Here is an 11,341-nt window from a genome sequence, read left to right on the forward strand (position 1 = left end):
GTAAAATAAAGCGCGTCTCAACAAATGGGACATTTCTGGGGGGTCGATTAACTTTTACTGACGTAAATCGGGTACGATAAACCAAAGCGAGGAAGAGTTTACTCACTTTCAGAAGTTACTCACCCGAAGTGACAAAAAATCGAGTAACGCGACCACCGGATGGTCTAAAAGAATCTGTTTCCCGCCTTAAATTCTGGGTATTGAGATTATCCTGACAGGCACGGTTTTACTGCTGCCGAGGCAGGGCTCCGTGGGGGGAAGCAGGCAATGACTGAACTGTGGTGAAGGATGGGTTTAGTTTATAGAGCCTCCCTTTTGAACCGGCTCCAGACCGCATTCCTTTGGGGTGGATCACCGCGGGCTGGAGCTGGCGCTGTGAGTCACAGCGCCGGGCCGGTATAAACTCCCGGAGACAGCCCGGCTTCAGGACCAGGGCACCCCGGAGACGAGGGGAAGAGGGACGTGTGGAGCGGGCTCGCGACATAAACAAAACGCCCCCAGGAAAAACGCTCGGCACGTATGTAGTTTTTCTTTTCTTGTTCTTGTGCACAGAAAAGCGTGGTTTTGCTTGTTCAGTTGGAAACGGCGGTCGTCCTGCGCAGAGAGTGCAGAAAGCGCCGGTACTGACCGCTCTCGGCTGACCCTGCCAAAGCCAGCTGGAGGAGGAGGACACAGCCTGCTCGACAGTCCCCTGCTCGCACCGAGGACACCCCGAGAATGCTCTCCCTGCGCCCGCTGCTCCTGCTGTCCACCTTCGCCCTGTCGGCGCTGTCCTCGGTCATGGACCGGAGAAACGAGTACACCGAGGCCACGGTAAGAGCACCGACCGGACCGCATTGTCTGCGGCTTTCAACGGTAGAGGAGAGGGTAACTGTCTCTCTGTGGGACGCCCCAAAACAACGGGGTAAAGCCACCATCTCCTGTACCCCAAGTATGGTTGACTATTAACGCTGCATCTTTAAAGGCGTTTTTAAACCTTTGTTTTCCGTTGAAGTACATTTTTGCAGTAATATAAAGAAGAAGAATTGTTTTTTTGTTGTTGTTAATGAGAAAAAAAATAGGGTTACATTTCTGTGTCTCCAAAGGCCTTTTAATGGGAGTACCGAGGTTTGTGCGCCATCACGGAGCAGAGTAGTACCGAGCCTGTTACAGAGGGCTCTGTTCTGGGCTTGTCGTCTGCCTAGATTATGCGACCAAACATTTGGCTTGCCTTTAGTATCCCAAACCCCCACATACAGTGCTTGTACTCTAGGCTGGTCACTTTGATAGCTGTTCTGCAAAGAATTACAAAGGTGGTGTCATTATAAGATAAGACTAAGAAGTGCCCGGCCACCAAAACATCAGTGTTTATTTTGTAAGAGAGTCTTTTCATGACCTTAAACGGTACTATATGCTATCTGATCCAGCTCAAGGCAGACCAAGACACTAACCTACGATTTCTGCAATTTGTGCCACAAATAGTCACCATGTCTGTACAGTAAAATGGATCTGTGCACCCCAAAAATGTACCGCAGCACCCAGACACAAACTGCACTGCTGTGGTCTGAGCTGGCTGCTGCTGGCAAAGTATTATCTGGGGAATGGGTTAGGTCTTAATGAAGGGGCGAGAGAGAGCGATGAGTAGAGTAGAGGAGTTTACCGCCAAATGTATGCTTACTGTACATTGGAAAATCTCAAACACAAACACAGTACAGCAGACAACATCACACAGTGCGGTCAGTACATTACAAACATAATAAATAATAACAACAGGAACAATAGATATGTAGTAGAAAATAAACATGGTAGACCATGCCCATGCGAAAGTGCCTAGTGCAGATGTGTTCTGAGTCTGAGGCACGGCAGTAGCTGTTGAGGATGAGCAACGTAGTGGGATAGAAGCTTCTTGAGTCTAGTGGTCCTGGATGAATTGTGTAGAGATTATTCCCTCCTCAGTATTGTGAGGATTGAGCCAGGGGGGTCTGCTGCAAGGGTGTAAATGTTGGGGGAGGGGTGTGTGAGAGAGGAAGACCTGGGTGCGAGGCTTACTCACGTAGGCGAGCAGAAGTAGGAGAGATTGGGATCCGCCCTCCCTCCCGAAACTGTCTTTCGAAACCGCGCTCGCTTACAAGTGGTTGTGTCGTGCTGTTTGTGTCTCAGGGCTGACCCAGAAGTCTCCTACCTGCTCCCAGGGGGCCTCCCTGCCGCCGTTAATAACAGTCCTGTCTGCACAAGCCCAGTTTTGTTTTTGCCTTGACATGCACAGCACTCGTGTGCCAGAAAAATGGACACACTCACGCTCACAATTCCGATAGCGGTTAGACCTCTCCTTCAGCTCTCCCACAGCTGCTGCGCAGCTGATCTGTTTTAGGAAATTCCATCTCCTTACAGAGTCAGGGAATATCAAGCTCACGCAACACGTAGGGGCCTAAACACCTTCAGTCCAGGAGACATAGACTAAATCTGATCCCAGTGTATGAAAACCTCCTTGGTTTAATAAACAAGGTCACCCCAGGGTCTTCAGATTCTGAGGCAATAGAAGGACAAGTGGTATTTAGAAGCATCACAAGTGGTAATTAGGAGGTAATTTATTGAGGAGCTAGAATAGGAAACACATCTTTACACAAAGGGTTGTGGGTGTCTGGGAAAGTGGTCACAGCCCAAGATGCAGTGGGAAGAAGTGCTGGGCTCCTTCAAGACGCAGTTGGGTGAAGTCTTAATTTAGCTCAACGAACCAAATGAGCAAAGATGGGCCCAATGGCCTCCTCTTGTTTGTTTGAGCTCTTATGCTCTAATGCTCCTGAAATCCATCGAATTGGGTTTAATTACCACTCTCTCTGATCTCCGGCGTCCACCTATTGCTGTCTGTAATTTCCAGTGATTCCAGTCTGTGCCTGTGTGCCTGTGTGTGAGCCCTGTGATGGACTGACGTCCTGTCCGAGCTGCAGGCCTCTCTTGCTCCCTTTGCCTCTGTGACAAGCTGTGGGCTCCCATGGGCCTTGCAAGGAATATGCCACTTTCTGGATCAAGGGGTGTGGCCCCTGTAGGTTAATACCAGAAAAAATAAGAACGCCTGTTATTTACTGCTACTTTTAAAGCCACGTTCTTTCTGTCTGTCTGTCTGTCTGTCTGTCTGTCAATCCGCAGGACTACCTGAAGCAGTACGGCTACCTCAGCACCCCTCTGGACCCGCAGGCCTCGGGCTTCCAGCCGGAGGAGATAGAGGAGGCCCTCAGGTAACGAAGCTGTGAGCTCCAGGGCATCAGAGCTCTGCCTGCAGAGCGCACCCAGAGAGTGAGGCCTGCCCACTAGGGAGCCCCCACCCACTCCGCACCTGGACCCTGTGCTAACGCCAGTGACCTGTCCATCAGGGAATCCCCACAGTGACGCACACTTTGCTGAACGCTGCCTGGGTTGGCTGGCAGGGGGTCATTCAGGGACCCCTGGTGCCCTCTGGGTGCCGGCGAGCTGGCAGTAATGTCCGTGAGAGACGTGCCGCACCACCCGTCGGTGCTCACTGTCCTGCAGGGCGGCGCTGTTGCACGGGCAGGGGAGTGTGGGCTCTCCCCACACAGGGCAGATTCGGTGCTAAGGACCACCAGCTTGGGTGGGTGACAGATAGAAGAAGAGTTAGTGTGTCCAGTTCTTTAAATTAATATTTGCCTCAATGGGCTTTTTAAAGTATTTGAGGCTTTGTGCATGATTATCTCAGAGCTGATTACTGGCCTCACAGGAGCTGTTATTACCTGGACTCTGTTAATCAGTTCAGAAGTCAAAGGCAGTTTATTATAATAATAATGATAAGTAGTAGTTCAGGTGGGGAGCTGCGTCAGCATGCGTAGGCTGCAAAGGAACAAGTAAAGGTTTATTCCCTGCTGAAAAGAGAAGAAAGAAAACACAACGTTTCAGCCTTAGAGCCTTCTTCAGGTGTGTAATAATGGTAGTAATAATATTAATAATAATAATAATAATTATTATTATTATTATTAGATGGATACATGCCTGTCAAACAATGAGCAGAAGGACCCAAGCACAAGAACTGTCCGAAATAAGGGTGACTCCTGAGTAACAGCAGCCTGCCTGTGCAGGATTGTGAAGACCGGAGCCGGAGGGCTAGAGAGAGAAGAGATAACGTCTCTCCACCGCCAGCAGGCCCCTGTCTGACTTTCCTGTGCCCCTCCTGCCCCTGCAGGGTCTTTCAGAGGGTGACTCAGCTGCCCGTGACCGGGACGATAGACAAGGCCACTCTGGCCATGATGAGGCGGCCGCGCTGCGGGATCGAGGACCCCTTCAACCAGAAGACCTTTAAATACCGCCTGCTGGGTGAGCGCCGGGCCCATGTCGGGCTGACCTGCATGAGCATGGGGGGCGGTTCTGACCCAATACAGGACATGCTGGGCCAGGGATACTCGCACGCCACACTGACAGAACCCCACTTCAGTATCGAAATACCCACAACTAAACTACTGCATTAGAGGGAACAGAGTGATTGTCATCACTAAGCAATAGTGTGCCTGCTTCCACGATTCAGTGCTCTAATACCAGTGGGTGATATGTTAGGACTCGGGAATGAAATGGAAGGTTTTACATGTAAAATAATGGGAATTTGTTTTTCGTTTTACAATTGTGTACCTTTCAAGGAACAAATTAAGTTTGGGAACTGAGGGTTAGGTGTACAGCGAGTGGCAGCAAGGATAGACCAGCCATCTTCATTTCGGGCTTTCCATAAATGAGAATAAATTAGACTTTTAAACCTCTGCCTGTATTAAGACCTGAAACACTTATACACCACCACAGTACACACAAGCTTACAGCTGGCTGCAGTGTGGCGAAGTGGTCAAGTCTCTAGACCTGTAATAAGAGGGTTGTAGGTTCAATTCCAGAGTGGGGGCACAGCTGTCCCATTTCATTAGGTGCTTCCATCAGATTGATCCAGTTCAAAGCCCTGTGAATAGGTACAAACTGAAGTTGCTGTAGTTAAAATGATTATTGTGTATATGTATATATTAATATCTGTTATGATGATAATGTAGACCCAGTGTTTTTCTAGGACTGTAGGAGAGGGTCTGTATGTCCAGCTGGGTTAGGTGTGATGGTGATTGGTACCATGACCCCATGACTGTGCGCTCACCTGCAGCAGGCGGGTGTCACAGTGTCCGTTCTGGGCGGCAGGGCGCTGGCGCAAGAAGAACCTGACCTACCGCATCCACAACCACACCCCTGACCTGGGACTGGCCGAGACCAGAGCCGCCATCCAATCGGCCTTCCACTACTGGAGCGAGGTGGCGCCCTTGACCTTCCAGGAGGTGACGGGGGGGCGGGCCGACATCAAGATCTCCTTCCACAGGAGGAGCCACGCCTGCTCCGTGGCCTTCGACGGGCCAGGTGAGTCCCGGAGATTCCCAGCAGAACTGAGGAAAAGCTGAGAACTGCAGGCCACGTTTTCGCAGTGTAGCTGTGTCACATCTGTGTGTTTATTGCTCTGTACTACCCGTTGTATGTTGTTGTGCATGATGGGCGGCTGTGACTGTAATTATTATTTACTGCTTTGTAATGTGCACATTGTGTGGTGTTTTCTATTGTACTACTACTAATAGACTTTATTTTTGTATGGCACCTTAAAGGTGGCTTCCCAAAGCGCTTTACAGAACGACAACAAAAAAAGGCAAAAAATACACAAGATATATACAATGAAAATACACAATGAAAGGCGATAGTAGATGGGGGGTACGGAATAAAATAGTAGCAAAAGTGTAAATAACAGAACCAGTTAAGGACAGGCCCTTCTAAAGAAGAAGGTTCTGAGTCTGGATTTGAAAGAGCTGGGGGAAGGTGACTCTCTGATATCCTTGGGGATAGATTTCCAGAGCTTTGGGGTGCAGCAGGAGAAGGCCCTGTCATCCACGGAGTGTAGATGGGTTTGAGGAACAGACAGGGGACCAGAATTAGAAGAGAGAAGGTTGTGAGGTGGGGAGTAGGACGATAGTAGCTCAGACAGGTATGGAGGTGCCAAGCCATGCAGAGAGCCTTACAGGTGTGCATGAGCTTTTTGAAGTTGACACAAAACCTGACAGGAAGCCAGTGCAAAGAATCCGGGATAGGAGTACTGTGATCAATTGCACTAGACCTGGTCAGGATTCTGGTTGCCGAATCATGGACATCCTTAATTTTGTTAAATTGTGTGTACATCCTGAGAAAACAGCATTACATATGAATATAAATACGAATCCCAGTCTACATGTATATACGGCAAACAAGCTCCTCTCTCTTTCTCAATACAGAACCCTCCAAAATAGCAAAAGTGTTGATTGTACAAACTCTGGTTGTGATCATTAATTTTTGGTTTGGTATTTTTGGATTATCCTGTAAAATACAGTGACCCCCAGAGGTTTCCTCACATGTGCCCCAGCAGATTAATAAACTGACACCCCTTTACCAGGGGGTGAATGTAAGTTTGCCACAACATAATGCAAAGTCAGCTCGACTAGAAGTGCTGGCTGAGTGTAAACCGGCCCATCAGCAGTGGCACATAAGAGCCCGTGTCACTGTAATGATACTGTCTCTGCAGGACGGGTGCTCGCCCACGCGGATGTCCCAGAGTCCGGCATCGTCCACTTCGATGAAGATGAGTACTGGACCGAGGGGACGTCCCGTGGCGCCAACCTGCGCATCATCGCGGCCCACGAGATTGGGCACGCCCTGGGCCTGGGTCACTCGCAGTACCCCAGCGCTCTCATGGGCCCCGTCTACAATGGGTACAAATCCAACTTCCGGCTGCACCCTGACGATGTCCGTGCCATCCAGGCTCTGTACGGTGAGTACTTGCCACCCTGCCTCTGCCCGTCTCTGTGTGCTCCTTCTCGACAGCGCGTCTCCCTGCCTCTGCCCGTCTGTGGGTGCTCCCTTTTGAGAGTACCCCGCCCTGCCTCTGCCCGTCTCTGTGTGCTCCCTCTTGAGAGTGTGGCATCCCGCCTCTGCCCATCTGTGGGTGCTCCCTCTCATCCTTTTTCACCGCCACCCCGACCCTGTAGCACCAGCTCCCTGGCTTTTCTGCTTCTGCGCTGTTTCCTGCTTGTCTAAACTCTTCTACACTAAAGTGCAGGATAAAAGCCCCTGTAGAGTGGTGAAGGGTGTCAGAACTAAAGCCTCTGGGCAAATCTGTTACCTTTTATTCACGATAAAGGAAAATTCCTCGGTAAATGACTCAATTCACACAAATGGATCCCAGATGCCTGACCGCCGAGGCTTCAGAAGTGTTGCCCAAAGTTTTGGCCCATGCGCGTTTGTAAAGCATGGTGGCTCTCTGCGTCTAATTCACTGCCCTCCCTGTCCCAGGGAAGCGCGTGCCCAGCGTGCCCAGCGTGCCCAGCGAGCCTCAGGCGCCAGCCCCCTCGGTGCCCCCCGCTGTCGTCCCGGATGAGCAGGGGGACGTGCCAGACCCCTGCACTGCTGATCTGGATGCCATCATGCTGGGTATGTGGTTTGAGATTGAGAATGGCACTGCCCAGCACCTGTGTTTCCGCTGTGGTATTACTTTCATCATACGCCCCCCATGGTGCGCGGAAAAGGCTGAGCAACTCTCAAACATTCCTGTTTGAGCCAATTCCGGCCTTTCAGCAGATGTTCAGTTACCAGCCTGATTGAGCTCCGTGGAGTTGGCCCCCCTACAAACAGCACAAACAATGAAACCCACTGCATTCATTCGTGCTCTGTTTGTGCTGCTTTCATGCCAGAGCTGTAGCTTTATTTTTGAGGTGTGACATCACTCAGTCCCCCTACAACAGCGCCCTGCCCGTGATCCTTGTGCTCCAGGTTGATCTCAGCAGAGGCCCCGTCTGTGATCCCTGTGCTCTGGTGTATCTCAGCAGAGCCTCTGCCCGTGATCCCTTTCCTCCAGTGTGATCTCAGCAGGAGCCCAGTCTGCGAACCCTGTACTCTGGTGTGATCTCAGCAGCACTAGATTCCTGATCAATGGCTCTCCTACTGCTCCAGGGCCCTACAGGAAGACGTATGCGTTCAGCGGACAGTACATGTGGACGGTATCTGACCTGGGACACAACAGGCCCATGAAGATCAGCCTGCTGTGGAAGAGCCTCCCAGGGAACCTCGATGCTGCCGTGCACTCTCAGCGGACCAACAAGACGTACTTCTTAAAAGGTACGTATCTGCTGAGCCGGAGTAACGGACGTGTGTCTGTCTTGGGAACCCCAGGCCCCCAGGTATTATGGGTAATAACACTCAGCAGCGGCAGGTTGCGCTTTTAGGAGATTAAGACAATAACTGGTCCCAAGAGCCAGTGGTGACCTCCCAGTTATAGGGTTCTCATGTCTTGGTGGTGTCTATATCCTTATATCTCTCTATCACCATTTCTGCTCCTGCGTCATTTCTTTCAGGGGACAAGGTCTGGAGATACACCGGCTTCCGCCTGGACTACGGCTACCCAAAACCTCTCACTCGCATTCCCCCCAACATTGACGCTGCCCTCTACTGGGACGTCAACCAGAAGATCTTCTTCTTCAAGGTGAGAGTCAACCTGGTTTACAGATCTGCCTGGGACACCGGCAGTGCTCTGTGGGGCAGTTCAATAGAGCCGTAGAATTGGAAAAATATCCAAAAGCAAATCCGACCATGAGATTAAAAAGGAGAGGGCGGCATTCAGCCCATGTGGCCCAGTTAGTGCCGAATTGCTTGGCTCCCAGTACCATCCAAAACTTCACCTGGTCTGAGTGTGCCATACTCTGAAAAGTTAAATCACGTTTCTAAACTTAAACACAAACCCAGGCAAGCAATCTCATCTGGTTATTTCCTATGAGGTTCTGGGAACAGCTGCTTCCGCATTTGGCTGCGTAGTTTCATCCAGCCCCCACAACCCTATATAAACACGCCTCCCGTTTCCAGCGCCACAGACACCCGCCTGCCGATGAACCCTTCTTGTGGGCATGGGCCCTCATTACAGTGCCGACATTGCAAGTCCTTTAGCTCGAGGTTCTTGGTACCTTTTAGGTATTTAAGTAGTCGATCGAAGAGGTCCAGTTCCTCCTTCTGGGGGAGAGGCGTGCAGCACTCCCGATTTCAGTATGGATGTGTCAGTGATAACTCAAACCCCTCCCCCGTCCTCTTCCTCCAGGGCGACGGCTACTGGCAGTGGGACGAGCTGGTGTACAATGACCTCAGCGTGTACCCCAAACCCATCTCCCAGCTCTTCACCGGGGTGCCCTCGCACCCTGGCTCCGCCTTCACCTGGACCAACGGCAAGATCTACTTCTTCAAGGGGGACCGGTACTGGCGCGTGAACGAGCAGCTCCGGGCCGAGCGGGGGTACCCACAGAGCAAGAGGGAGCGCTGGATGCAGTGTCACAAGTAGACCGGTAAACCCCCCCCCCCATCGTCTACACAGTGTGCATGGTGCAGAACTTTGTCTACTCGGCCGCAGCCACAGGGATGGCCAGAACAGCCGTGAACAAATCAGACGCCAGCGCAGTGTGCCAAGAGAACCGCCCTCTTCATTCCCCTCGACATGCTTGTGCACATCTTGTCAATCTGGGATTGTAGTGTCATTAACAAAACGTATCGCCGCAGGAACAAGAAGGGGTTATGTCACGAACACATCTGGAACCGATTTCTGATCGCACGTATATCATCTGATGGGTCATTAGGGCTAAGTGCCCTTTTCCTCCTTAAAAAGTATGTAGCATCTTCAATGCCCAAACCGCAGAGAGTCAGGACAGGGACAGTAGCAGTGTCCCTGTGCTTCCACACAGCTGGGGATTGGGCTGGCTTGAAGGAGAGAGAGAGAGAGAGACACCTGGTGATCTGGTTATCACTTTGCACACCTTAGCAGGAACTATGGTGCTAATCCCAGCTGTCCATTAGTCACATCCCACATTATATAGTGTTAAAATAAGATTAGGTTGGGATAAGGCCCCAAACCATCCTAGCCTGACCAGTTATGACTATTAATTCACTTAATCAATGATGGTTACCAGTTTAGATGCTTAAAAGGTGCAGATTTCAAGTTGCACTACACATAAACATTAAATAAATTAAAATCAGCACAACCCAAAAGTGACAGAATTCCACCAGAGCAGTAGTGCTCCAATATGTCTCGAATAGAAGCGTCTTTAAACGGGAAGTAGGGAACTACTGCCACCCAATGGTACATAGTGGTATCGACTGGAATTTACCAATTGAAGTTGAAGAAACGGGTTGTGTGGTGGTTCTGTGGCTAAGGATCTGCGCCTGTGGCTGGAAGGTTGTCGGTTCGTATCCCGCGGCCGGCAGAGGAATCCTTCTCTGTTGGGCCCCTGAGCAAGACCCTTAACCCCAGCTGCTCCAGGGATGCTGTATAAATGACTGACCCTGCGCTCTGACCCCCAGCTTCCCTCCCTGTCTGTGTGTCTCATGGAGAGCAAGCTATGTGAAAAGACAAATTCCTAATACAAGAAATTGTATATGGCCAATAAAGTGATCTTATCAGTAGAGCTGTGTCGTGGGGTGGGGGTGTGTGTGACCCATGAGGACTTGTCCATTCCTCACGTTACCCAGAGCTGCTGTTGCCCCTTGCTTTGAGGAACCGCAGGGAAGGGACGGGTGCCTCGTTAGCTTCACACGTTCGTTAAAACCAGGCAATAGTTTTCTCAGCACCTGACACCATCAACTGGCTTCAGATTTTCTTTGGCCTAGTTAATGTTGAAGTTTCCATGTCCTGGGTTTCCTTCAAGTCTTGATCCCATTTATTAGTTTTATGAGTATCAATGCTAATAGCAATAATAAAACCTAATAAAACTCTCCTTTTCCATGACTCGGGCTAAAGCGCTTTAGACCGTCTGCAGCTCCTGTGGAGTATTCATTTCTTATTCCTCATTGTATCAAGTGACCTTATGATGTACATAGACTTTGTGTAATTGACAAGTGATGTCATCAATGTACATTGTGATGGCAGTAGCAAATGGGCGATGATGTCATCAATCCCAGGGTAGCAGTTACTGGATAATTGCCAAGTAAGGATTCTTGTTTTCTCTGGAAACCAGACCTTTTCACTTTTTATAATATAACTAATAAAAAAACTTTTAAAAAGCATGTGTTCGGAATCCACTGTATGACTTGGCTTTTCTCTACAGGTATGTGAACGCTGTTTCAGAGCTGGACTCAAGAAAGCACTTTACACAGAGAACAGAGTGATGAAGCCAGTTCATAGATGAGGATTATTAGGAGGAGCTTAATTTAAAAAGGCCAGGGGGAAATTTGGCCAGGACACCGGGGCAAGACTCCTACTCTTTTCATGAAATGGGTTGAGATTTTTAATGACCACAGAGAGTCAGGACCACAGTTTTACATCTCATGCGAAGGACGGCACCTTTTT

The 11,341-nt window shown here is 50.0% G+C and overlaps 1 protein-coding gene across 1 annotated transcript; it reads left to right on the forward strand.

Annotated features, from left to right (window-relative positions):
* Positions 1 to 227: 227 nt before the first annotated feature.
* Positions 228 to 11,060, forward strand: mmp19 (matrix metallopeptidase 19). The gene is made up of 10 exons (XM_088635094.1): positions 228 to 517; positions 603 to 813; positions 3,127 to 3,215; positions 4,172 to 4,302; positions 5,152 to 5,364; positions 6,548 to 6,793; positions 7,315 to 7,452; positions 7,972 to 8,136; positions 8,373 to 8,500; positions 9,107 to 11,060. Exons 2-10 carry the CDS (start codon positions 718 to 720, stop codon positions 9,341 to 9,343), a joined length of 1,443 nt encoding a protein of 480 aa, XP_088491220.1. The 5' UTR covers positions 228 to 517; positions 603 to 717; the 3' UTR covers positions 9,344 to 11,060.
* The last annotated feature ends 281 nt before the right edge of the window (positions 11,061 to 11,341 follow it).

This window comes from Lepisosteus platostomus, chromosome 1 (assembly GCF_059453375.1).
Source record: "Lepisosteus platostomus isolate fLepPlt1 chromosome 1, fLepPlt1.hap1, whole genome shotgun sequence".
In the NCBI taxonomy this organism is placed as follows: Eukaryota; Metazoa; Chordata; class Actinopteri; order Semionotiformes; family Lepisosteidae; genus Lepisosteus; species Lepisosteus platostomus.

Coding starts and splice junctions, on each gene's coding strand:
- mmp19 (XM_088635094.1), top strand. CDS start 718: ATGCTCTCCCTGCGCCCGCTGCTCCTGCTGTCCACCTTCGCCCTGTCG. Junction 814..3,126: donor ACGAGTACACCGAGGCCACG/GTAAGAGCACCG, acceptor GTCAATCCGCAG/GACTACCTGAAGCAGTACGG. Junction 5,365..6,547: donor CGTGGCCTTCGACGGGCCAG/GTGAGTCCCGGA, acceptor CTGTCTCTGCAG/GACGGGTGCTCGCCCACGCG.